Genomic DNA, 26230 nt, shown 5'->3' with positions numbered 1-26230 from the left:
AACCTTTTACCCAAATCTTTTAGCGCATCAGAGAGGTCATAGAGAGATCTATGACCAGCTCATCGGTCAAAGGACACAAGGCAAATAGGATTAAATGAGCAAAACCTCCACAGGTGGAACAGAGTTTGTCCCACCACAATAGGACTCAATTTTGAAATTTGAATTTTTCTTCCCTCGAACAAGACAACATGAAGAAAAAAAATTACAATTATCAGTAAGGTCTGAGCCCTTCTTCACACTATGGACCCACTGGACTCACATACACTCACATTTCTGCCCCTTCTTCTCTCTCTCTGTCTTTCTTAACAGATACCTAACATAAATCAAAAGCCACATTCATGAAGCAATGAAACAGGAGATTGCCTTTTTCAACACGTCTGTAATAATATGAAATTAATTGTCTAACTATTCTGTAACTCAGGTTATATTACTCAGTAATAATTTTATGTAATTTAGTTAAATCCCCAGAATTTTATTTTCTACAATAGCCGAAATGTGAAACGTAAATTTCAGTGTAATATCTGCTATGTGACCATACTGCCAGCATCTTCCAAGCAAGGTAACATGCATTAAACCTTCACAATGGTGTCTTTATTATTAGTAATCAAATCTGTAATCTTTTATTATTAGTGTGAGGAACCCTTTTGTTATGTTATTTAGTCAATTAAACACTTGCAGTATGTTGAAGTTTTGATACTGATACTACTACTGCTACTTTTACGCATAGACTTCAAATTAAACAGTTTAAAAATATAGATAAATTATGCCCTTTGACAGTTGAAACAAAGAAAGAAGAGTTCAACTGATGGACAAACGGCACTATGACCACGATGCGTCCGGCATCCCCCTGGGGAAAATAAAAACAGCTGGACCCTCGTGTTTGCAGTTAGCTTGTTGTTTCATTGTTGCGTACATCTTGTTTTGCAATGCTTTTCTTTGATTTTTTTTGTCCTCATGTTCTTTGTTCTATATTTATCCATGTCCTTTTAAGTTAAGTTTCTATCACTGCACATAACTTTTAGTTTCTCTATTTAGCAAGCAAAGTCAACAGTAGTAAGAATCAGAAAATGTATTATCTTTTTATAACTTTTAATCACTACTCCGATTCTGCTTTGAAGATTTTTGGAGATTTTGTGTCGTTTGGACAACATAAATCCCTTCTTAAAGTCATCTAGCGAAATTAAGTTACAGTAATTAATTAATTTTTCCGCATCAACCCACAAGAGCCATAGGCAGACAAACCATCTGCCCCAACTGCCTACAGTAAAATCATCAGCGGTGTCCTGGAAGAGTCTGCTGGCAAATTTCCAAATGCTGAAAACAAACTGAGAACATTGGCAGAGCCTGTAGCCCAGGCAAACCACGACACATGAGGGAGGATCTACCCAGAATCCAGCGTGAAAGGTTACCGACTGCAGCTATCAAATGCTTTGGTTCCAGCCAAAAGCCTCCAGACAACCAACTAAGTTAGGCAAAGCTTTCTGATATTTTGCCAATGACTGGGTTGATGTCAAAATACTTGCACATCTTCCAATCCTTAAACTTCATTTAAAGATGTCCTAGTATCCATATAGTGATATAGCCATATTAGCCATAGCCTAAACATTTTATCTCCAACCATTGCCCAATTTATCACATTACCCATTTATCAGCGACTTGTTAAAATTGTTCTTTTTTTTCACCTTGCATCGTAATTAATAGTCATTGCATTTATCCTGTGTTAGTAGACAATAGTTAATACATTTCCATAACTTTACGCCCAGTCGTTGCATTGTGTTCTTTTGAAGTGAAATTGGAGATCAATTGAAGTGGGAAGTCTTCTTCTTCAGTCTAATATCAGAAGACATAATTAATCAATTTGATTAATCAATTTCCTGCATAAGCAAATTGTTCCCTACGAGTGCTTATTCAATAATTCTGCCCAAAACGCTAAATTGATTACTTGAAAGGGGTTCATTTAGGGCAAAACTGTGTCACTGTTGGCCTAGAGTTTGAATTAATACGAGACAAATGTGTACAGGAGATACTGCATTATCTTCAAGGTTGTGACCTTTTATGATTTGAACTGAAGAGTTGAATGTCAGAATTGTGCCTTAGATAATGACCAAATTATTTATGAATATTTACTAAGGCCATGCAGGGAAAAGCAAACCTGCTTGAGAAAAAAATGCAGAGAAACACATGATGTTTCGCAGACAGGTAAATAACAAAATAAAAGTGAAGCAGTTCAATTCCGAATCGAAAATGTATTTTAGTGTAGATGTGCATACACAGACATTAAAAGGTATATGGAACACAATAAAAGTAGTGTTTGGGATAGCAGTTACGCAGCCCTACATTGTGTTTAAACTTTATGCTCCTCTACATTTAGCCCTTCACAGCAAATCCCAATATGGCTGTCTTTTCATAGAATACATTTAAACAGAATACATTTAAATAGTCTACAATGTTTTGAGCCACATGATAACTAAGGTCTTTTCTTCGTTCTTTTATAATCATTTTTCCAGAAAAGTGCTCAAAGCAAGCTTAAACTTAAAGACAATTTAGGGAATAAAAATTAACAACAAAAAGGGCTTTTAGACACGTAGCTTATCATAAAGTGTGGTGGCCCATTTCCCTTGCATTCATTTCCCTAAGGTCTACAAATAATCGTGCTTTTGTGACTCCACTGGGTGCGCACATGGCATGGAGAGCAGCCCTGCCAGTTGGTCTCACTGGCCGTGTCTGCTTTTTTCCCCTCACTCGCAAAACCAAACCAATGTCCCCGACATCCTTGATGAGATTGAGGATGTCTCCCGCTGTGAGGCAGATGTGCAGCACTGCATGATTGTCTGAAGGCCTGAAGAACTGCAATCTCCAATGGGTCTTCAACACACCAAAGGCCTGTTCTGTGATGGCACGGACCTTAGCATGATGGTATTTGAAGTGGCTCTGTACAATTTACAGTGTCTTTCTATATGATGTGATGATGGCCACAGGTAACCATTGCATGCATAGCCACCCTCACCCACAATCAAGTACCCTGCAGGTAGGGTATGAAACCAGAATGAACGCTTTTATAGTTATATCTGGATATCAATGTATTAGGAAGTGAGTTTAGTCCTACCTAGGGAACCTCTTTGTAAATCCTGTTGTTCTTCAGGACTCTGGTGTCGTGTTGTCTGAGGTCTGTGTTCCGTGTTCTGTGTGTGCCATTGGCAAAATCACTTGTTATAGTGTGCTGGGGTTTATTTTAAGCTTCTTGCCTTTTGGTGAATCAGCATACAAATTTGGCCAAACATGATCTGCCACTTACCTGACACTTTTGAAAGGGCTCAGCTGGCACAACAGCTGATAGTTTGTGATGAAGCCTTATTGGATTAAACAGTTGATATACTAATGTCATTACAGACACAGAGAATGCCTTTAAAAATAACGTTTTTTCATTGCCAAAAGTGTTGTATGATATCACAAATGACTCTATAAAAAGGTTTTAGGTATTTATGCTTAAATATAATTAATTTTGCTCATTAAGTTGTGGTAAACTGTTAAAAATTGACTGTTTAATCTAACCAGGGAAGATAATCTAGATCTGGCTACAGAAGGATTCTGGCTCTATAAACTACAAGCTTTAAACCAAAAGGTCTCAAAGAGGACTTCCCTCTCAGTGTGAGGCTATGGGATCATGGGTCAGGAAAAGTTAATAATTTTTTTCTCTTATTTTGTCATGGGTGAGGCCTTCCTTCAACTTGTAGATAAGATGGATTTTTTTTTTTTTCATGATCTTTTGGACATTAACATGTTGATTAACTGATAGCTTGTCCGATGTTCCCTATCATGTTATTTTAGCTGAGGCCCCCTCAACCCCTGTAACTACTAATCTTTACATACGAGATATTGTTTTTGATATTTTTCAATACGAACAAGGTCCTGCTAATACCCACTGTTGTTTTTCATATTTAAATGTAGATAAAATATATGGTGATGGTATATGATGACGATCTGAGGATGGAAATATTGTCAGTTAAGTGAGTGCAAGTAATCTGGATCTCTTTTTCAAAGTCAAGAGTTTTTGATCCTACACACTTTTGAGTAAGACGTTCTGGTGTGCATGAACTTTACAGTGACTGTTATCAGGTTAAAAGGTGAAATTAACATTGCTTTATGAAATACTTTTTTCACCTTTTCGAAAGACTTGAAACGTGCAACAGACAAAATGACTGAGTGAAACCAGAAGTGAAAATAATTGTTTTGTGAGCCTTTGTAATTTACAAACATGAAGTCAGACAAATTAAATTTTAATAGACCACCAAAAAATAATGAATCATCATAGTTACAGCAAATACAAACAGAACAAACCTTTCTATTATATGTTCATTTTTAAATTTTTTAAAATATGTTTTCCAAAAATAATATTCAATTATTATTACTACATGTTAATGAAAAGTAAAACTTGCATTCCAGCATACTATGAAATTAAGTTTAATAACTCTTTCCCACAGAAATATACAATTAATTATACAAATCCCTAGTACATTTAAGATTAACTATGTCAATTAAATTCAAAAGTTGGAGAGACTTCAACAGCATGTGGTACATCTGTTTTGTTTTGTACAGCTTGCGTGTTATGGAAAGTGCTATTATAAAAAACAATACACATAAATAAGATATTTAGTTCAAGATATAACTCCTGATTTTACATAGTGCCCAGTAGTACCCCATAAGGCCCAAATTTCCTCCCAGCTCACTGCTAGGTTTGAAAAGAGAAACTAAGAGCACCAGAGTGGTGAGTATGACATGACTGTTGTTGCACTGACTTTACAGTATGAGCTAGTATAGGTAATCACTAAGCGGTATTTCCACCTCCACCTTGGTGTTATTTATTTGAGAATTTAAGAAATTTAGTTGTGTTTTTATCTAATTGGTTGTGTAATTTGTTATTGACCAAAATAAATTTAAATTTGAATTTTGTATTATACTGGAGTGTATCTTTAAATAAAAAATGAACATGGGATTTCACATTTGTAATTACCTCTTACCTTCTTGTGTTTACGGGGTTCCTAACCGGACTCCTATGCATAGGGCTTGTTATAAGTCATGTCATATAATTAAAATGTTACTTACTTTGTGCTCACATTCAACTGTGCTTTACATCAGTGCCCAGTTGAGAACAGAATATATTTATTATTTATATATTTATTATCTTGAAACTGTAAAAGATGGAAACAATGATAAGAAGAAATGTGCATTTGGAGATCATTTCATGTTTTACTTAACTATTCAGAGTAACAGAAATTTTGACCAGGGGTAACCAAACTTTTTCATGCTACTGTATGTCCATTTTTGTATGGCACACTTGTGTAATCCTGTGTACTACAGGGGATATTACATAGAAATGATATTATATTTGAAACGTATGTAGTTCAATTTTTTATCACATGTATATCAACTACATTAAATATAAATCTCCCCTGTGCAACCCCAAGGTTGAAAAAGTCCTCTTTAGGTTGTGGCTTCCAATTGTGTTAGGTCCTGCTCTAGTTGAATGTTACACTTTGGTTGTACGAGAGCTATATGTCCTATTGAGAAACACCATATCAGAAGCCATACAGTCCTTGGGAAAATCCAGAGGGCTACATGTTGCTTGTCTCGTCAAAGCTACAGCACAGTAATCCAACTGCTCCGCATCCAGCCCAGACTCCAGCCACCGGAAACACACAATGCGCTGGAACAAACAACGGAAATTGTCAGAAACAAAGCCATACAGGATAGGATATGCCCCACTGTTGGCATAACTGAGGATGACAAAAAGCTGAGTGACCATGGGGTCTGGGGGCCGGTGGAAAATGCTGACCAGCTGGACAATGCAGAAGGGCATCCAACAGAGAATGAACACTGCCACAACAAGCAGCACCATGCAGGTAATCTTCTTCTCCGAGCGTCGCCGTTGAAGCCAGCCAGCTTTTAGCCCCACTGCTCGCATCCTGGCCACGGTTAGATAATAGCATAAGCAGATGGCCCCGACCGGCAGCAGAAACCCTAACACAAATGTATACACCACAAAGGCTTCTGACCAGGCCACAAGAAGTTGCAATCCACACGACCGTCCTGTGCCGGGACAGTGTCTGCACAGATAATGATGGGCATGATGACTATAAGCGACAGCCCCCATATACACACATTGACTACTTTGGCTACAGTGTGTCTGCGGTAATGGGCGGCCTTGATAGGGTGTACCACTGCTATGTAACGGTCCACACTTAGCATAGTCAGGCAGAAGATTGATGTACACATATTGATACCATCTACACTTGGCACCAACCTACACATCAGTGACCCGAAGGGCCAGTGACGGACGGCAGCTGATGTGGCCAGAAAAGGAACACTCAACATGAACAACTAATCAGCAATAGCTAAGTGGAGGATATAAATATTAGTGGCTGTTTTCATTTTGGCATATTTCAGAATGACATAGATAACCATGGCATTGCCAGTGAGACCTACACAGCAGACGAGAGCATAGATGAATGGGATGATGATTTCACTGGCGTCGGGTTCCTGGTAGAAGTCTTCATAGTCCATGCTTGTGTTATAGAGCAGGCCTGTTGGATATGACCCATCTTCCTGGCTCCCGTTGAAATCAATTGTTGTTTTGACGTGTATGCTAACTTTAAGCTTAAAAGTTGCTAGCAAATAGAACAATAGAGAGCCAAAGTGAAACCAAACTTTCTTGGCATTTGTAATAGCACAGATTACTAAGGATCCAGCCCTTCAACAGAATCTTGATCAACAGTAGGTTGTGGGGCCCCCAGATTTGTCCAGACCGGGATGGTGATTTTTTTTATTATTATTATTTTATTATTATTATTTTTTACATACAATTTTATGTTGTTGTTTATTTAATAATTCAGTTTTAGCAAGCTTTCAAGAACACAGTTTCCCACAAGCACAAGCCAGTCAAGTGGCCAAAGCTGTGAGAACAGATAGGGAGTCCCAATTGGCGTAAATGTCTAAAAAATGTTTACACATGCTGATTATCTGGGATGGTCTTCATGGGAGCCATAGTTAACTGAATGCTATCTAATTCGATTTTTTGTTGAAAACATGAAGACTGCTTTCAGTAGTATTCATTTATCTTAGAATATACATAATAAATCCCAGGATCCTGTGATGAAAGAAACCCTCAGTCAAAGATTCCACTCACTTACAGAAGCTAGTTTAACAACAGCTAGCCTGTAGGATGTAGTGTCATGACTTCAGCTCTCTGTTGTCCTTTTAGTTTCTGTAACAATCCACAGAATACAAAATCATACATATATATATATATATATATATATGTATATATATATATATATATATATATATATATATATATATATATATATATATGATGTGTTCTTAGTGACTTTCATGCAGGAAAGAGGAAAATGCCCAGTGTTCCTTCTTCTCACAGTCCATATGTCCTTAATTTTCTTGGGTCTCTTGTGCCTCTACTTGTAAGTGGTATCTCATCGTCAAGTCCTGACAAACTTGATAATTATTTTCCTTGTAACTATAGAAGAACACATTGTGCAGCAGGTTCTCTCAAGGCACCTACTTTACATCCTTTTTTACATGATTCTAAGCAATCATTTAATATCCCCGTTTCATTTATGATTAAATATACATCTTAGTGCCCATCTGTTGCTTGTAGAAGTAAGTGCAGGGTTCTGATCAAAAGCAGGGTTACAAATTCTCACAGCCATCACAGAGTGACAAGAAATCACAAGGTTCAGTTTGCCATTGACAGAGACCAAGCACAACATCAAAGTATAAGTGACCTGTCACTGTTTTAGTTTTCCTGATACACCATTGCATCGACCAGCAATTTATAAGCTTGAAGACATTTCTTTAAATCATCTGGGACTTTGCAATAATTATTTGCATAAAAGTCACTGTACATCAGTTATAAGATGCATGCCCCACTAAGTCTCCGTGCATTGCACATGCAATATGAGTATTCTTCAGTAGATAGACTGCAGTTATATAGCCCTCTTCTAGTCTTATCGACCACTCAAAGCGCTTTACACTACTGCGGCATTCACCCATTCACACAAATATTCTATATATACAGCGAAATGTATTCAATGTGATGGTGTGATACCGACGAAAACTAATAATTGTTTTCTGAAGTGTCACACTTAAAAGCTTAAATCAGTACAGTGACCATTTAGCCCTCACCCTGTCCCTCAAAACTGATTTTTTCCTCTGTACAATGCAATTTTAGATAGAGGGAAAGAATTTCACATTTTAATCCTCCACAGTAGTGAGAGTACTGACATTTCATAATGATACATGATGTATCCCAATCAGGGCTTCAGTGAATTCCTTTACAAGGCATAGTTTTCAGAGTTGACTTGTGTCATTTGTAGAAGGAAGGATTTTTGTGGTTGTCTGCTAACAACACACATACAGCTTGTTGCTAATCTTGAAGCAGTCTACAGCATCACAGCACATGATTTGCACATAATACATGATCCCCATTCTGATGTCTCATCATCTTGTAGCAGATTAGCTTATGTTAAAACATAAAATGAAGGATAACTGACAAGCAAACACAGTTTCTTGACAAGGTAACTGAGCACATAGAGCCAACATGTGTTGTCCAATTAGAAAAAGAGGATCTAACTGCTGACATGTCAGTTCCCCATACTCCCTGATGCATTTCATGAAATGCTTTGTCTGTGCTATCTCGTGGTCTGTTAACATCTAGTCAGCAGTGTGACCATGACTGTTTGCCACATACTGTATCACTGGTAACCTGTCCGGTGGCAGCTTTGTTGGATTGCATTACCTTTGCTACACTAGTACAAATTATTGTCATGATCTTCTTCTCAGTTCCCCTCGGCCTTTGTTTACTTCTCTCTGACCATGTTTTGTCATTTCATTTTCCCAGACCTGCCATTTTCCATTCGCCCCCAAGATGTCCCCATAGCGTACCAGCATTAGGCATACAAGACCTTCATTATCATGGTAACAATTAATTCAATTCAACTCAATTCAATTTTATTTATATAGCGCCAAATCTCAGGGCACTGATCACGTAGAGCAGGTCTAGACCATACTGTTTATAGATATATTTACAGAGAACCAACATTCCCCCATGAACAAGTACTTGGTGACAGTGGCAATAATAAACACACGGTTAAGATTGTGCAACCATCACAGTTTCGCTCGGTTTAGGTACAAAAATACTTGGTTAGGTTTACGAAAAGATCATGGTTTGGTTTAAACTAAGTATTTCCTTGAGGTTAGAGGACCTTTCTCATCATGGTTACAATAATAAACATGCAGTTAAGTTTGCAGAATAGTCATGGATAAAAAAAACAACGAATATCGCCTCCACAATGGAGATGAACATCGGTCTCCTGTGTGAAAGTCCTGTGTTTTGTTGACCCACCCGTCCACCCATCCACACTGACCTCCTAATAATATGGCTCATGTCGCTCTTTTTACTACATCACCTGACGTCCTCCTTTGCTCCCGTCATAATTACTACACCCACCAGAGGTTGCCTAACAATAGGCAATAGGGTCATAATAAGATGCTCGCATAGACAACCTATGGGGTCGTTTTTTACAGGACAGTCTCAGACTCATACAACACTGATAGATGGTGCTGTTATAAAAAGCAACCTCAGTGATCTTAAGCGACATCAAAGAGATGCCTGTTGTGAAAGTAAAACTCCATCTGTTACAAGTACAACAAATGCAAACACAGTGCTGTTCTGAGCTGTTGTACAGTTCTATACAAACATTTATCACTTCAGGTTCAAATTGAGATATTTTGTTTAAGATCTAACCCCAGATTTTCAGTGATGTTCAGGTCAAGGAAGAATGGGGGCCTTTCCAAAAGCTTCATACCGAGGCTGTATGGTGCATTTTCTTCCTGTTAAAAAGATGGACAGTGCGTCCATCCAATCAGCGACAATCCTTGTCGATAGGAGTGCGTCCATAGAGCCATCCCTATTTGTCGTTATGATTTCCTATATCCCGTTGTGTTTTTTGATTTGTTGTTGTGTTTTCCCATTTGTTTTTGGGATTTGCACTTCACGCCCACAACAACTTGAGCTTGTTTCTTGCAGTACTTCATGGTGGATTTTGAGGTCTGCTTTGGATCCTTGTCCTGTTAAAGAAGCAAGCCTCTTTTCACTTTCACTTTCTTGGTAGGCTGCAGGACATTTGGAATCCCTTCTTCCCTCTATCTGTGCAATGTTTCCTGTGCGACTGGCTGCCAGACACCCCCAAGCTTAACAGTTGGAAAGGTGTTCTTTTCATAAGATGCCGCTCTTTTTTCTCCTTTGGTGATTCTGGCAAAAGAGCTCAGTTTAAACTGCTCTGAAACTGTCAACAGCTGAAAATTCTTAACAATTGTTGTCCTGCCTTACAACTCCTAAGAGTCAATGAAATCCTAATTTAATGAAGTTCTGAGTGCTATGCAAATAGAAGGGTGCTCAAACTTTTGCACATGCTGCAATCACTGTTTCCTTTTTTTCTATTTTTAAGTTCATGAAATAAAGAGTAACAGTGTATTAACATTTGAAGAAAGGTACAATTTTAAAATCTGTTTTCTGCAGGGGTTGTATTTACTTCTTCTCATTTCAAAAGTCAACAAAATATTTAATTAGGCCAAGGTTCTCCAAACTTTTGCATACAACTGTGGATGGATATTTCCAACAAGTCTTTTAACAGGCACAGGTCTCAAAAGTGCTGCTGCAATTGACTGACTTCCTTTTGTACATTACAGCGGAACAGCATGAAAGATGTTTTACTGATTTACATGAAAAGTATGCACTATATGAAACTATAGTACATTCACGCAGATTTATAAACATCATATAGGCAGTGTATGCAATGTTGTTCTTAAGAATCTAATGTTAATTGTCAGAATTTATTCTGTATTCTGTCTTCAGTTATCCATTCTTGACTAATTTCTGGATACTGAGGGTTTGTAACAAACTGTAGGCTTCCATTGTTGAGAGCAGCCATAGAATAGTCCTATCTGTGGGAGAAACAATAGGGAAAGAGAAGGACATACAGTATATTCACACTTTCTTAGAAGCAATGGTTGTCTAAGAAAAAGAGATACAACACAGTCAGAAAAAAAGATTAGGAGCTGTGGAAACAAATAAAGAGTATGTCCTCCTCCATAAAATGTGAAAGATTGGTTTGTCACATGAAAAGGTTGCTGTAAAATCCAGTTTCTAATTGTTGTCTTTTAATGGTCTAAAGCTTTTGATAATCAACTTTAAGTTTTAGATGGTCTTTGCTGTTCTTAGATGGCCTTTTGAGTGTTTAGTCCACACCAATCTTATGGTCTAGCCTGGTCTTTTTTCATGGTCTCTGCTGATTTTTTCATTGTATTGTCTTGAGTGTGATGGTCAACAATGACTTTTATTGGTCTAAGATGGCTCTCCAAGGGCCTGTCCCAGCCTTTGATTGTCTACACTTGTGACTTGATCGTCTTGCTTTGTTTTTGATCACTGCTATCACTGGTCTTTTGGTGGTCCTACCTGGTTCTTGTTGGTTTATGCTAGTCTTTTGATGTGATGGTCTTGTCATGTGTTTAATGGTCTGTGGTGGCCCTTTGCTTTTTTTGATGGTCTACAAGCTCAGTCTTTGATGGTCTAGCGTGGTCTTTTTTAATCTATGCTTATTGTTTGATGGTTAACTCTCTCTGTTTTCAATAGTTTTTGGCCAACAATGGAGCTCCGTCGCATGGAGGAATAAGATTTATGAGGCTTTGGTAGACACAATATTTGTTAGTAGGATACATTCATTTTTGGTTTTGTTCTTTTACTGGATTTGTTTGTAGTAAGAAAAATACAGAGTATTGCCAGACTTACTCTTTAAATTTTAATGCTGCAAATTGATTTTGTAAATAATTAGTCTGACACTGGCTAGTAGAAAGTTAGGAAGGACATAGAAATTTATTAATGGATTTACTAATACTGATGCAACCCAATACTGGGTTGACAGATGGACTGACAGATCAACATTTCATCCTGAGTGCCCCACCACTAATGGAACAAAAATTCACAGGCTCATTCCTTTACTAGCCAAGAGCTATCGCCAGTGGTGGAAAGCAATGCCAATGTTAACTCTTGTTTTGATTCTATTTCAATCACTTCTTTTCTTCTACTGACGATAGCATGCTAACCAGATAGCCCTGGACTGGCCGGCCCATCTCGTCACTTTCTGATAGTGAGTCACTGTAGCATCCAGTCTGCTCTGAAGAAGTAGCACTGCAGGGCACCTCTTGTAAATGCAACAATGGCTGAAGCTCTCGGTAATTAAACAGTTGCTAATGCTAACATTGGCTATGTGGCGATAGGAAAAACTCACATATAGCACCTTAAAGTAATGTCTTAGCTAGTAATGTGTGGACCAGTTGCTAGTAGACATCTGTAGAAGTGTCCAATCAAAGGCAATCAACTATGCAAATATGAAGTCACTACAGAATCCCCAACTGGAACATGACTTCAAAATCTAAAAATTTAAGGGGCCAAGCAATATATTAAACTTAAATGCAGGTCTGACTTAATTTTATTTATATCTGTGTTCATGAATTTATTACTTATTTTTTTAGGAATTTATTACTATATATTCTGGCAATGCTTACAATCAGAAAAAAAAGTTGGTACCTGAGGAGTTGACACTCTTAATGCTAAATTATCCTAGGGTTATTTCTATGTCTCTATCATCTATGATTCCTGACTTTCTTCTCTCCAGCATAGTAAATGCCCACCTTCACCCTCCTACTGACTCTGATAGCATCCTCCATGCATGAATCTCTTTTTTCCATAAAAAAATGTGATTGCTGGAGAAAATATACTACCTTAGGCTAGAAAAAGAGGTATATCCCTTGGCTGTAGTGCCAAAAGTCAATATTGTAGTGTAGTGGACATGTTGATAAATGCCAACCATATTTAAAAAAGGTTCGTATAATAATTTCTACAAATATTTACATGCATAGACTTGCTTTAAAACTTCTTATTATATTCTGGTTGAGTGATTATATGGTATAGATTTTACCTTGCTGAAAAACACTTTTTTCTAATGCAATAACCTAATTTCCCTGCAAGTGTCACTATTTCATGTCATGTCATTAAGCAATTCCCTCATAGTTCTGTTTATATTACATTTACTTAAATACTGCACCTCCTTAATGTGAACATACCCATAGCCAGACTAGAAAAATAAGAATTACCTGAGCCACATGATAATCAGCTTCATTCTATAATTTATCCAGGATAATCAAGGACTAGAGAGCCAAGGATGGCTGTGGCTCAGGAGGTAGAGCAGGTTGTCCACTAAGCAGGTTGGTGGTTCCATCCCTGATGTCGAAGTGTGCTTGGGCAAGATACTGAACCCCAATTTGCCGCCGATGTATCGTGTCTGTGTGCATGCAAAAGCGGTGTGTGAATGCGTGAATGTGGCAGTTATGTAAAGTGCTTTGAGTGGTTGATAAGACTAGAAAACCGCTTTATAAGTGCAGTCCATTTACCATTTAGACGAAGCTGAACTTGCTTAATGATACAGGCCTCATGAGTCAGAATGTAGTTAAATTGGCTTAGTATGGAAGCAGGGAGAAACAGCTAGCCTTTATTTATCCAAAGTTCAAACTTATACCTACCAACTACTCTAAAGCTCACTGGTAAACTTGTTGTATATTGTTGTTTAATCTATATACAAACAAGAAAGGACAGTTTGTGTTTTTATAGAAAGTTATAAACTGGAGTTACAGTTCAGTACATAATTATTTGGACAGTGACACAATTTTTGTAATTTTTGCCTCTGTACAGCACAACAATGGATTTGAAACAAAGCCATCAAGATTGAATTGTGATTGAATTGTAGATTTTTATTTTTAATTCAAGGGGTTTAATAAAAATATTGGATTAACCGCTCAAGAATTACAGCCATTTTTATACATAGTTTATAATTTTCAGAGGCCCAAAAGTAATTGGACAGTCGACTGACAATCAGATTCATGAACAGGTGTGGCCTGTTCCCTTGTTATTTCATGACGAATTAAGGAAATAAAAGGTCTGGAGTTGATTCAAAGTGCTGAATTTGCATTTGGAAGCTGTTCATCGGAACTCTCAAAATGTGGGCCAAAGAGTTGTTGATGCAAATGAAGGGGGACATAATTAGGCTGAAAAAACAAAACAAACCCATCAGACAAATAGCAGAAACTTTAGGAGTGGCCAAATCAACTATTTGGTACATTCATAAAAAGAAGGAATGCACTGGTGAGCTCAGCAACACCAAAAGGCCTGGAAAACCACTAAAGTCAAATTAAGTGGATGATCGCAGAGTTCTTTCCTGAGTGAAGAAAAACCCCTTCAAAACATCTAGCTAGGTCAAGAACACTCTCGAGGAGGAAGGCATATTATTGTCAAAGTCTACAATCTACAGACGCCTTCATGAACATAAATACACAGAGTTTACCACAAGGTGCAAACCACTATTAGCACTCAAGAACAGAAAGGCCAAATTAGACTTTGCCAGAAAACATCTAAAAAAAACCTGCCCAGTTCTGGAACAAGATTCTTTGGACAGATGAAACCAAGATTAACTTGTATCAGAATGATAGAAAGAGATGAGTATGGATAAGGAAAGTAATGGCTCATGATCCAAAGAATACCATATAGTCTGTCAAACATGGTGGAGGCAGTGTTATGGCATGGGCATATGGCTGCCAATGGAACTGGGTCACCGGTGTTTATTAATGATGCGACTGCTGATAGAAGTAGCAGGATGAATTCTGAAGTGTATAAGTCTATACTAACTGCTCAAATTCAGGCAAATGCTGCAAAACTGATAGGTAGGTGCTTCACAGTACAGATGGATAATGACTTAAAACATACTGCGAAAACAACCCAAGAGCTTTTCAAGGCAAAGAAAAGGAATATTCTTCAATGGCCAAGTCAGTCACCCGACAACCCAATTGAGCATGCCATTCCCTTCCTGAAGACAAAAATTAGGGCAGAAAGACCCACCACAGGCATCAGCTGAAGGTGGCTGCAGTGAAGGGCTGGCAAAGCGTCTCAACGGAGGAGCACTTGGTGATGTGGATGGGCACCAGACTTCAGACATTTCATTGACTACAAAGGGTTTTCATCCAAGTATTAAAAATAATCCTTAATAATAATAAACATCTGAAAATGGAGGGACTATGTATAAATATGGCTGTAATTCCTAAACGGTTAATGCAATATTTTGTTAAACCCTTTGAATTTAAAGCTTAAAGTCTACACTTCAATCACATCTTGATGACTTTATGAAAAAAGTGTCACTGTACAAATATTTATGTAATTAATGGTATTTCTTGACTTTTGACTTGACTAAATTTTTGGCAGCTTATAGAAATGACTTTGGTGCTTTTGTACTTTTGCTGCTACAATTTCCCATCATGGGACGAGTTCCTAGGCTGCTTGGAAAAGGGCAGAGAGATTCTTTCAAGATGAAGGGGAGAGTTATTTGTTCTTACAGTATCAGTACTTGATGTTTCAGGGTACATTTTCCTTAGTTTTATTACCTTCAGACATTATTTGATTTTTCTTTCCTTATAAAATATCAATTCCTCCCATGATCATCTGACAAACCTAAAGGAGCATTTTGTCATGCTCAAATGTTAAATCAATCTCCAGAGCAGAGCTAAAATTGCCGCTTCAAAAATGTTCACTCCTTTTTTTATGGTTATGTAGCCGTTGGCAAAGTGCAGGAAAAATGAACTGTGAGGGAAAGAGTGCTTTAAATCCCTCGTGCTCTCTTTCATTTGCATTCTCTTCACTCTCTGTATAGGGATTTATATACTGTGGGCCTGTTCTCCTTTCATTTCAAAGGCTCAAAGCCTGAAGTGCAGCCTGTAAATAAATAAGAAAAAAACTTCAGCTCTGCATTCTAGCCACTCTTTTCTTAGCTGAGGTGTTTGAGGATCATCTGATAGTTAAGGGAAAACTATACAATTGTTAATTACTATATATTGTCAGTAAGATTTAATGGGTTTACTATCAGGATTTATTGTATTCTTATTTCTATAAAACATAATAACAGAGTTGCTAGTTTGTGCATAAAGTGTGGGTTTTAGACATTAGCAGGAAATACTTCCTTTTACTTTTTAAAATTTCTTTGAAGTTTCAGCCACAATTCCTATCAGTTATTATTATTATAGTATTATTGTAGTGATATAGTATTTTCAAACTCAGTGGGTCTCATGAAAGAACATTTCCGTATTCTTATCCTAAACTCTCTTACTTTTTTCTGTTCACACAGGTCTTCCAAGTCGGTTTCACAACACTCTCTTAACTGGACAAATTTGTCAAAAATTGCTTGTTTCAGCCTGATTAATACCACCTGTTCATGAGGAGTTGCTCATATTCAACAGCCAAAAATTGCCATATAAGGTAATCTCTCCACTATACATATTACATATGAATGGGGATTGACTCATCCAACTCACATGTGCTGTTAAGAATTTTCCTTAGTGACCCACTGGTGGGCCAGCTATGCCCAAACCTTATACAGGGGCCCCACGGACATGTATCTGCCCTCGTTTGGTCTCCACTGCTTTTTAGGTGCAGTTTGTGTGAGCTCTAGAACACTGTGGTATCTCCAGATGAGGTAACAAGCTGGTATCCACTTACCTGTTGTAAGGAGTGGGTGTTGGTCCCATTTATCTTTCCCAGTGGTTTCCACCCTGCCGACGGCCCAGGCACCCTCCACTAGGGCAGCATATTCCTACTGGAGTATGTTCTGGATGTAGAGTGAGGCGCACGACTTGGATCTCCCCGCTTACTCTATGCAGGGGATTCTGCGCTTCCTGCAAGTGAAGTTTGAGGCTGGGAAATATTCCACCACCCTTAAAGATATGGTGTTAGCAATTAAGGCAGCCCGGGTGGGTGGACAAAGACTCTCGAAGGACTGTTGCTCCCTCATCTCTCAGTTTCTGAAGGGGTGCACATCCCAGCCCACTGCAGGGGACCTTGTGCCCCTGCATGGTGCAGTTAACTCTGCAGAACCCTCCCTTTGAACTGCTGGAATAGGTTGACTTGAAAGGGCTTTCCCTCAAAATAGCCTTTCTTCTGGTGGTGACATCGGAAGAGAATAGGTAAGTTGAAGGTCCTGCCCATCCATCTAAGTTGTTTCAGGATCTCAATGGATGGAGTGGGGGTGTTCCTGAACCCCAATCCTGCCTTCCTGCAGAGAGTGCTATCTGAGATGCACCTTAACCAGTGCATTAAGCTTTGACCCTCTCAGGATGGGAGTGCTGGCAGGCAGCAGTCACCTTTGTGTCCCATAAGAGCCTTGAAACAAACACAAGACTTCAAGCATGTCTCGCATGGGTGGTTGAGGCAATCCAGCAGGCCTACAGTTTCACAGTTGGACCTTTGCTGTCTGGGGTGCAAGCCCATTCAACCAGAGTTGTGGCAACATAATGGATGCTGTGGCAAGGTGTTTCTGTGGAGGAGCTCTGCACTGCTGCCACTTGGTTGTCTTCATCTACATTTGCCAAATTCTGCTGTTGAAAATTGCAGCCAGTGCTTAATTTTGCAAGCTGGTGCTTGACACATCTGAAGCTTGAGAGCCTTTGATTGTTGGGAAACATGCACCAACTCCTTACGGTTGTATAGAGGTCCCCATACATATGTTATATGTATAGTGCAGAGACATTTTTGATATGCTCAGTTACATTGTAATCTTTGTTCTCTTTATAATGTAAGAGATAGTCTCTTCAATAAGAGAGCAAAGGTTACAACATAAACCGAATGTTATTGGCAAGCTTCATTTGAAAAAATTTTACTTAAAAGAAAAATTTCACATTGCAGAGCCTTAATCCTGGTGTCCAAAAAATCCAGCAGACAAAAAGATAACACATTTATCAGTGTCATATTAGGGGACCCAAAACAGAAAATATTAATACAGCTGTCAGCAAGAACTGAAGAGGGAATAGTTTGACCTGAAGTTAGATGCTGTAAAACACTTTGCTATAGCAAAGTGGTCCATAATTTAGATTGGAGGCAGTTGAGGGGATGTGACAGTCACAGAGATACAAAACAAGAAAAAATTAGCCTATACAGCAGGAGACGTTACACTGTGTAGTACAGCAAAGGATATTCCTCCTGACAGAGATGTGTGGCAGATGTCAAAGTCATTGAATTATCCCAAAAACTTAATTGTAGCCTACAAATTACCAAATTATCCAACAAAATGATAAAATTTAAAAAAAGAAAAAATTATGTTACCTTCTACTAATAGAATATTAATTGCGATTTAAGTTTATTTTAGTTCTGTATTTTTGTTTTAAGAGGGTTTGAGGCCTTTACCAATTTTCATTTTTTGAAAATTTCTTATTCAAATATTATTCTTCGCAGTGTGTAGAACTGGCATTTATTAAGTCCATTGTGGGTCAAAATATAACTAAACAATGTTTGAAAATATAACAAAACACTTACTCATAAAGTAACAAATCTAAATAATTAAAACTTTTTAGTTTTAGTTTGGAATTAAGGTCCCCAGAGAATGATTCCTAATAATTTTGGTGACATTGTGATCTTTTCTCTAACACCACCATCAGGCCAAAATTGACCCATAGAACATTGTGAGGACATTTATGCTCCTCAGGTGATGAATTTCTTTGATTTAAAGACCCAATAACCTAGAACCATAGAACCATCAAATTAAGCATACCAAATTTATCAAAAATTACACAGAGGCTTTAAAGTACGAACACCTTCAGCCTCTCAATTTGACTTTAAAAAGGATACAACATATTTTCAGGAGTTAGGTATTAAATATACTGAGTCAAGCAATTTCTAGAAAGAAGACAAAGAGTACAATAATTAATCTCATACAATATTAAGTAAAAGTCAAACATTAAAAAAAAATCTTATTTTGAAAATGTTTTGCATTATCCAGCTGTTACAGTATGACTTTACCAGTTGAAATATAGCATTAATTAATGATAAACATGTATAGTGCTCAGCAGACACGAAAGTGCATTTGGAATTGATTTTCCCATACCAAACATCAAGTTTCTCTTAAGAAAGATAAAGAATGAGGAATAATAGGCTTCCATTAAATGTGCTGATTTAATTAGCTTGCCATGGTTGTTGTGAATTCAATTATATCGTGTAGTCTGCTGAGTCCATTTAAGAGAGAAAGATGGCTGTGTAATTTGTTTTATGTTTACTCAGCTGACATTTCCTACGTCATCTCCTTTAAACTAGGCCTGGATGTGTTGGACAAAGTTTAACAATACACACCATTAGTTACAAAAAGCTTTCATACAGAGGTAATAATCTCCCTCTCAGTCAACAGCACTCTTCAAAGCCGTTTGAAAAACAATCACATAGAAGGTTGTGAATCAGGCTTGTTGCACAAATGTTGCAGAGTAAATGCAAGTAAGAAAACTGAATAAGAAAGAATAAGTTTGATTGATGACGAAACTACTGTGTAAGCACAAGCAAAGAGAACTGTAATCACACTGCAATTCAAGATTTGAGAGCATGCTGAGACAGTTTGCTAAACACAAAATTATTTTTTAGAGGAAAATGTGCTCTCAGGGCAACAAGTTCCCTCACAACTTCCTGCAGGCGTTTTGGAAAATTACTTTTAAAAAAAAGTACTTAAGAATGTCAGACGCTGCATGCACCCCACACATTTGACATTTATGGCTGAAGGGAAATGGGAAAGCCATTAGAAACTGCGTGGAGTTCTGTCTTTGGCATCTCATTTTGATTTAGTTTTAGTCTATAGCCAGGTTTCCATCCAAATGTAGTCCAAATTTTAACCAAATTTCCAGAAAATTGTCAAAAGAAAACGTGAATTAATGCTTATTTCCATCCACTACTGTAATGTGAATATGAGGCTGGAGCTAATTCTCCAGTGTCATTAAACCATTGCAGAAAAACAGAACATAATGAAATGACATATTGAAAGATCTCAAACCTCAAACGATGGAAAACAATGTAGAACACATGATAGAAATCTGTTTGTTTCCTATATTAATGTGAGGAAAGCTACAGTCTCCTCATCGTTGCACACTCATCCAATATTTTCCTTTCCTTGACAATTAAATCATTGCTTGATGTACACCATCATTTATTCACTAGATCTGTTGTCATTGCACTTTAAAACACCAACTTTTAAGTGGAAATTGAAAATACACCTAAAAACAGGTAGATAAAAAGATATTTTATGACATTCTATTTTCTGATGAAGATGATGTGAAATAACTGAAAGCTACAAAATATCTACTAAATGGCCAAGAAAAAAACAATTGTTTTTTCAAATTTTAGTCTAGTTTTAGTAACATTTTACTTTGTATTTCATCAGTTTTAAATTTTCAAGTTTTACAAGTATTTTTCTCATTATTGTGAGGTTAGTGGAAAAGGCGCTGTTAACTTGTTTATACTGGACTCCAATGTGATAAGACTCCCATTATGAGTTAAGGCAGTTGTATTCACCCACTTATTCACTAAAATACTGCTACTACTACTTTCGGTTTAGCTTGAGAGGAGCAGCAGAAGTGACAGATAACATTAATATAGTAATATTTCTTTAGTGAAAAAGGAAGATTAGACCTGCGCTCAGTCTTATCGATTGTCTATAAACATGAAAGATAGCCAAATGACAGTAAAATATTACAGGCGCATGCAGGTTGTTGAATAAGACTGTGTTAAACAGTGCTTGGTTTACATTTTGTCATACATTTGCAAAGGCACTTTCTATTATGTTTTTGTCTCTACATCATTGTAGTTTTCATTGATAAAATATCTAATAGGATGATGGTTCACTTCCAGGATTTTTAAAATTTATTTTTATTTTCACATCTTTCAATTATGGGATGTAAACTGAAAAAAAAGACAATATGACAGCAAAGGAAATCCTACTGCTCACTTAAATCTGATAACACCAAGTCTTCTTACAGGTTTAAAATACTGATTACACTCATGACGCTGCATTGCTCTATCTTAAAAACCTGTTCTACACACTCAAACTTCTCAAACTAGTGATTTAGTCTGTTGATTGAAGATTTGTTTGGTGCTTTCCCACTACTTTGCCATACTTCCGTACAACCCTCCCCAAACTGTTGGGGGAGGGCATATATGGAAAATGCTAAATTTTCGATTTACTCTAGTATAAATAGCTCCTCAGTGTAACTGAAAAAAGTTCTTCCCAAAAACTATTTCCCAGAAAGAGAATTAAAAAAAAAAAAAAAAAAGCACTGTAACTTATGAACACTATATGGATGAGAAGTAGGATAAAAAGCAAGATACACAAAACACAATTCCAATCAACTGCTGGAAGGACTGATTCTGTCTTTCTTCTTTGGAAGACAGCCTCAGTCATCCCTACCTTATTGGTGGAGGTTGTTGGGGTTGTATGCAGCCTGAGAGGATCACATCAGCCAGGGATGGGAAACGTACTTCAATAGTCTATGTATAAACTATGTTTTTCAAATTTAAAAAGAAATCCTTTAATCAATATGTTTATTTACCATCAATATTCTGCTAAAAGTGTCTAGAATTAAGAATCGGTCATAGATGAGGCAGTAAAACCCAGTGCTCTTTGTAAAGATGCAAACACTGTATTAAATATATTTACTATCTACACTAGCTGTTGTAAAGGATCAAGGATCAAGGAAACTAAACATGATTTTAAGTCAAGAAAAGCACAATATGTAATTCCATCATAATTTTATTATTTGCAAAAATTGATTTAAACTGATTTGAATGTATGTAAATCCTGTGAATACAGGATATATATACTGTAGATATATATATCTACAGTATATTCTTGTATAAATTCTGAAAAAACATTGATAAAAGAATCACTCAGGATAGTAATTGCCATTTGCTCTCATTCCAAGATTTGTATATAGAGCAGGTCAAATTATAACATTTAAGCATTTTATAGCAATTACAAAGATACAGTAGACAGTGATTAGTTGTCACTGATGAAATGTAACATTACTATTGGCCGTACAAAAGATGAAGGTCAGGAAAGAATAGGTACATTTTTTAATGCTGCTGAGGATGTTTTCCCCTTCATTTTAATACATATTTGGGCTGGCTGTAGGTAATGTGTCAACCCCAAAAATGAATTTATACTGACCACCTTATTTACATGGTTACAAATCACCTGAACCTGTTCATGAATGCATGACAGTCTTGTTTTCATCGACTTTCACTGAATCTGATGATTAACTTTAATTTTTGCAGGTGTGTGTTAATAACTTACCATCTATCTGAAGCTGTAGTAATGCTGCTGTCCTCCCAGTCTAATCACTGTGATGATGGAAATCCATCTAGCCCTGGAAGGTGAGAAATGTGTATTTTCTGTCTCCCTCTGCCTGTCAGCAGCTGTGAGTCTGTCAGCATCCACTGATCTGAGAGCTGCTTAATGCCACTACTCTCTCCTCCACCTTTTCACATGCACTGCTTGCACTTTCTCTCCCTCAGTGCCGTTACACACTTTTTTTTGTAGGACGCTGACACATTCTCTTTCTCTCTCTCACACACACACTGTTGCTTGCTTTTTTACCTCCTATGTCTTTAGCTTCTATCTGAAAATTGGTTGTTGCTATGACTTAGTTAGTTAGTGCAGATTAACCCCAGAACATACAAAAGGATGCAAAGATTGAATAAAAAGATTGCTAAACTCATTTAAAAAAAACAAAACAAGACACAACAGATGAGAGATGAGAGAATCAAAGGGCCAATGTTCAGATTTTCCCCTGAATTCTGTCATTCTGATATGGGCAGGTAGTGAAAATCTGACATAAAAATGTGTCCCTGGTATGGGGGAGTCTTGGGGCCAAAAGACAAATGTTAGATTTTGGGAATAAAGTCATACATTTTTCAGAAAAGGATCATCATGTTTTTAAAGTAAAGTCATATTTATCATTCATTAAAAAGCTAATACTATTAAAACAAACATTTTTAATACTTAAAGAGTAAAGAGTAAATTCAACAAAAAATGTGAAATATTTCAATAAATTATGAATGTAATGACAAAAAAGTTTTAATTTTGCAAAAAAAAGTTTTAATTTTGATAAAAAAAGCTAACAAGATAAAACTCAAATGTTATTTTTAAAAATTACATTACATTTAAATAAGTACATATTATGAGAAAAAGTTGTAATTTCATTAAAAGTCATACTATGAAAATAAAGTTGTAATTATCTGACAAAAAAGTAATATTTTCCGAATAAAGTTGTAATTTTATGAGAATAAAATGAAAGGTATAATAAGGACATAATTTTGTTACATAATCATTATATTGCAAGATTTATTTTTTTTACAAAAAGTCATGATATAATTATAATTATCAAAATTTTGCAAGACCGTTTTCAATTTTCAAGAATGAAGTAAATGTTATGAAATAAAAATGTTGCTTCACAAAAAAGTCATACTATTACAAGATGATGAAGTAATTTTACATTTAAAAAATGAATAATTATGAGAATGAAGTAGTAATTTTCTGACAAAGAAGTTGTAATACTATACAAATAATATTGTGGTTTTACAAGAAATTGGAAGATTTCAAGAATAAGGTCAGTGCTATAGAATAAAATTTTAATTTTGTGAAAAAAGTCATGATATTACAAGATAAAATTGTAATTTTGAAAGAAAAATGTTTTGTTAATATGACAATAAAGTTGTAATTTAATTAAAAAAAACAGTTGTACTCTGAACAAAAATAACATCATAATGTAAAATTAGCCATGTGGAGGATCTGAGTTTTAGGTTTCACCTGTAAGCACCACATCTCTCAAAATACTGTGATTCAGTCTTGTATAATATTGTAACTTTTTTTATTTTAAAGTGGACCATTATTCTCAGAATGTTACACGTTTTCTTGCAAAAGTACAATTTTGTGTCATTGTAATGCTTTTTCTTGAAGACTTTTTTTCTTATACAATTTTCTCAGTATGTTATGACTGTACTTTTACTTAAAATCAGTGGGTTTTTTTCACAATAGCCATCTTACTCCAGAGCATCTTTACTGCCTCTACAGAAACAGAGAACACTAACTGTCCTCAAATCCTCAGAATTCCTGCTTGTTTAATTATCTCCTTGGTGTGTGTTCAATCAAAATGTTTTGCACCATGGTGGAATGACATGTTTTCTGTAAGAGTGCACAATTAGTTACAACACTTTTTGAGGTCTGTGTTGATGCTTTGGATTACAGTGCATACATTACTTTATAATTGCAGTGCAATTTGAAAATAAATACAGGGAACAAAACAAGACGTCTGCCAATCAATTAACTTTTTTTTTTTTTATTTAAGGGGGAGTGACATTACAGACCAACAAACAGCTGGCTTTTTCAGCATTTAACCATGAAGATGATCTGTCCCTAACCATAGCCAAGTGCTCCAGTTGCTAAACTGTACTGTACACAGTACAGTGTACTTAAGAACATCATCTTACATCAGTTCAGAAGGTTGGCATCCCAGGCTTCTCTGTGCTCTGGAACACATGGGTGTCCTCAATCAGCTGATCCAGGAGGCCAAAGATAGCAAAGGCAATCTAGCAGTTTTCTGGCTCACTTGACTTGGCCAGTACATATGGATCAATTCCTCACAACCTCATCAAACCAGCTATGGAACACTAACATATCCCCCACAGCATCAGGGGAATGGAGGATTCAGGTTACAGTTCATGACTGCCCATTTCATAACCCAGTGGCAAGACCTGGAAAGGGGAATCATTACGGGCTGCACTATCTCCCCCATTTTGTTTATTATCAGAATGAATCTGCTCATAACAGCAGCAGGGAATAAATCCAGATGGCCGATAATTGAGTCCAGCACCTGCCAACCTCGAATAACAGTCTTTATGTTTGACCTTAATCATGACAACTTCATACCATGTGCAAACAAGGTGGATCCTGAAGACAGCTGATGACTTGGCAACATGGGCAAGAATGAAGTTCAAACCAAGGAAATAAAGAAGCATGGTGATCAGAAATGGGAATCAGCAATTTCCAGCTCCAACTCCAGGGTGAGATAATACCATCACTTGAAGAAAACCCAATATAATGTCTAGGTAAGTGGTATGATGCCTCTCTCACTGACAAAAGCAGCATGTCAAATTCATGTCAGTGAAACAGGAAGATGTTTTTCTGAGAGAGAGATAGAGGGATCAGGCTCACCAGGTAAGTTCAATACCTGGCTCTTCTAGCATGGTCTGCTACCAAGAATCATGTGGCTACTGACAATTTATGAAGTGCCTATGACATCAGTAGAAATTAGTCGAGAGGCAAGTGAAAAAAACACCTTCGCAAGTGGCTCAGAATTCCACGAAGCTTCACATCAGTAGGGTTATACATCAGACCTGGTCAGTTACATCTACCTCTATCATCATTGGTAGAAGATTTCAAGATGGAAAACTACGGGTTTGAGATGATGTACAGAGACTCCAGTGATGAAGAGGTCAGAGGTGCAGGCGTCACCACAAGATCAGGATGCAAGTGGGCAGCTGAAATATCAGTGGCACAGGCAGAAAGCGTGCTTAAGTTGAAGGACATTATCGCAAACCTGTGCACAGGAGACAAAGACTCAGAACCACCTACTTCCAGCAATGAAGGAAAGCAGAACCACAGCACATGATCCAATTCATGTACCGACACCTGGAGGATGAAGGGTGAAGGTCAAGGTCTGATGAACTTGGATCTCAATGAGCCTGAACAAAGCCTGGATCCGATGATGGGTGTGAGGAAGCCTTGCAGAGGAAGGCCACCAAGTACCAGGACCTGGTCCAGCAATGCAGGGACAGAGGGTTGCAGGCCTGGCTATTTCCAGTTGAGGTATGCTGCAGGTGTTTCCTGGCGCAGTCTTTGTGGAAGATGCTCACAGCTCTGGGAATAGCAAGAGGGGAGAGAATGTCAGCTGCTCACAGGTTGGGGGAGGCAGTGGAAAGTGGAGCTGGAAGCCAGGAGAAGACAGGCAGTGACTGGCCATCACTGTATACCCACCAGCTGTGGGATGTTATGGTTCAGGATAGAAACCTTCAAGGAAATCTTCTGCTGCCTGAAATATTCAGTCATAAGAAAATGACTGAAAGGATGCTTACATCTGTATGTTTGCATAGACCAATGTTCTGCAATATGATTACCTTTTCTTTTATTACTTTAAGTAAAATTGCTGGTAATACTGCAGTATGTAGTCTATAGTACAGAAGTATTACCAGCAAATT

At 37.2% G+C, this 26230-nt stretch overlaps 1 protein-coding gene across 1 annotated transcript; it reads right to left on the bottom strand.

Moving 5' to 3' along the window:
* Positions 1–5527: 5527 nt before the first annotated feature.
* On the bottom strand, positions 5528–7437 carry sstr1b (somatostatin receptor 1b). Its single transcript, XM_040141527.1, is given in 3 exon segments — positions 5528–6057; positions 6060–6665; positions 7431–7437. Coding segments are annotated over 3 exon segments (1143 nt in total).
* Between the last annotated feature and the right edge of the window lie 18793 nt (positions 7438–26230).

This window comes from Xiphias gladius, chromosome 12 (genome assembly GCF_016859285.1).
Source record: "Xiphias gladius isolate SHS-SW01 ecotype Sanya breed wild chromosome 12, ASM1685928v1, whole genome shotgun sequence".
Taxonomy (NCBI): Eukaryota; Metazoa; Chordata; class Actinopteri; order Istiophoriformes; family Xiphiidae; genus Xiphias; species Xiphias gladius.
The sequence above is the reverse complement of the archived record's forward strand: the minus strand, read 5'-3'. Positions and strand labels throughout refer to the sequence as shown.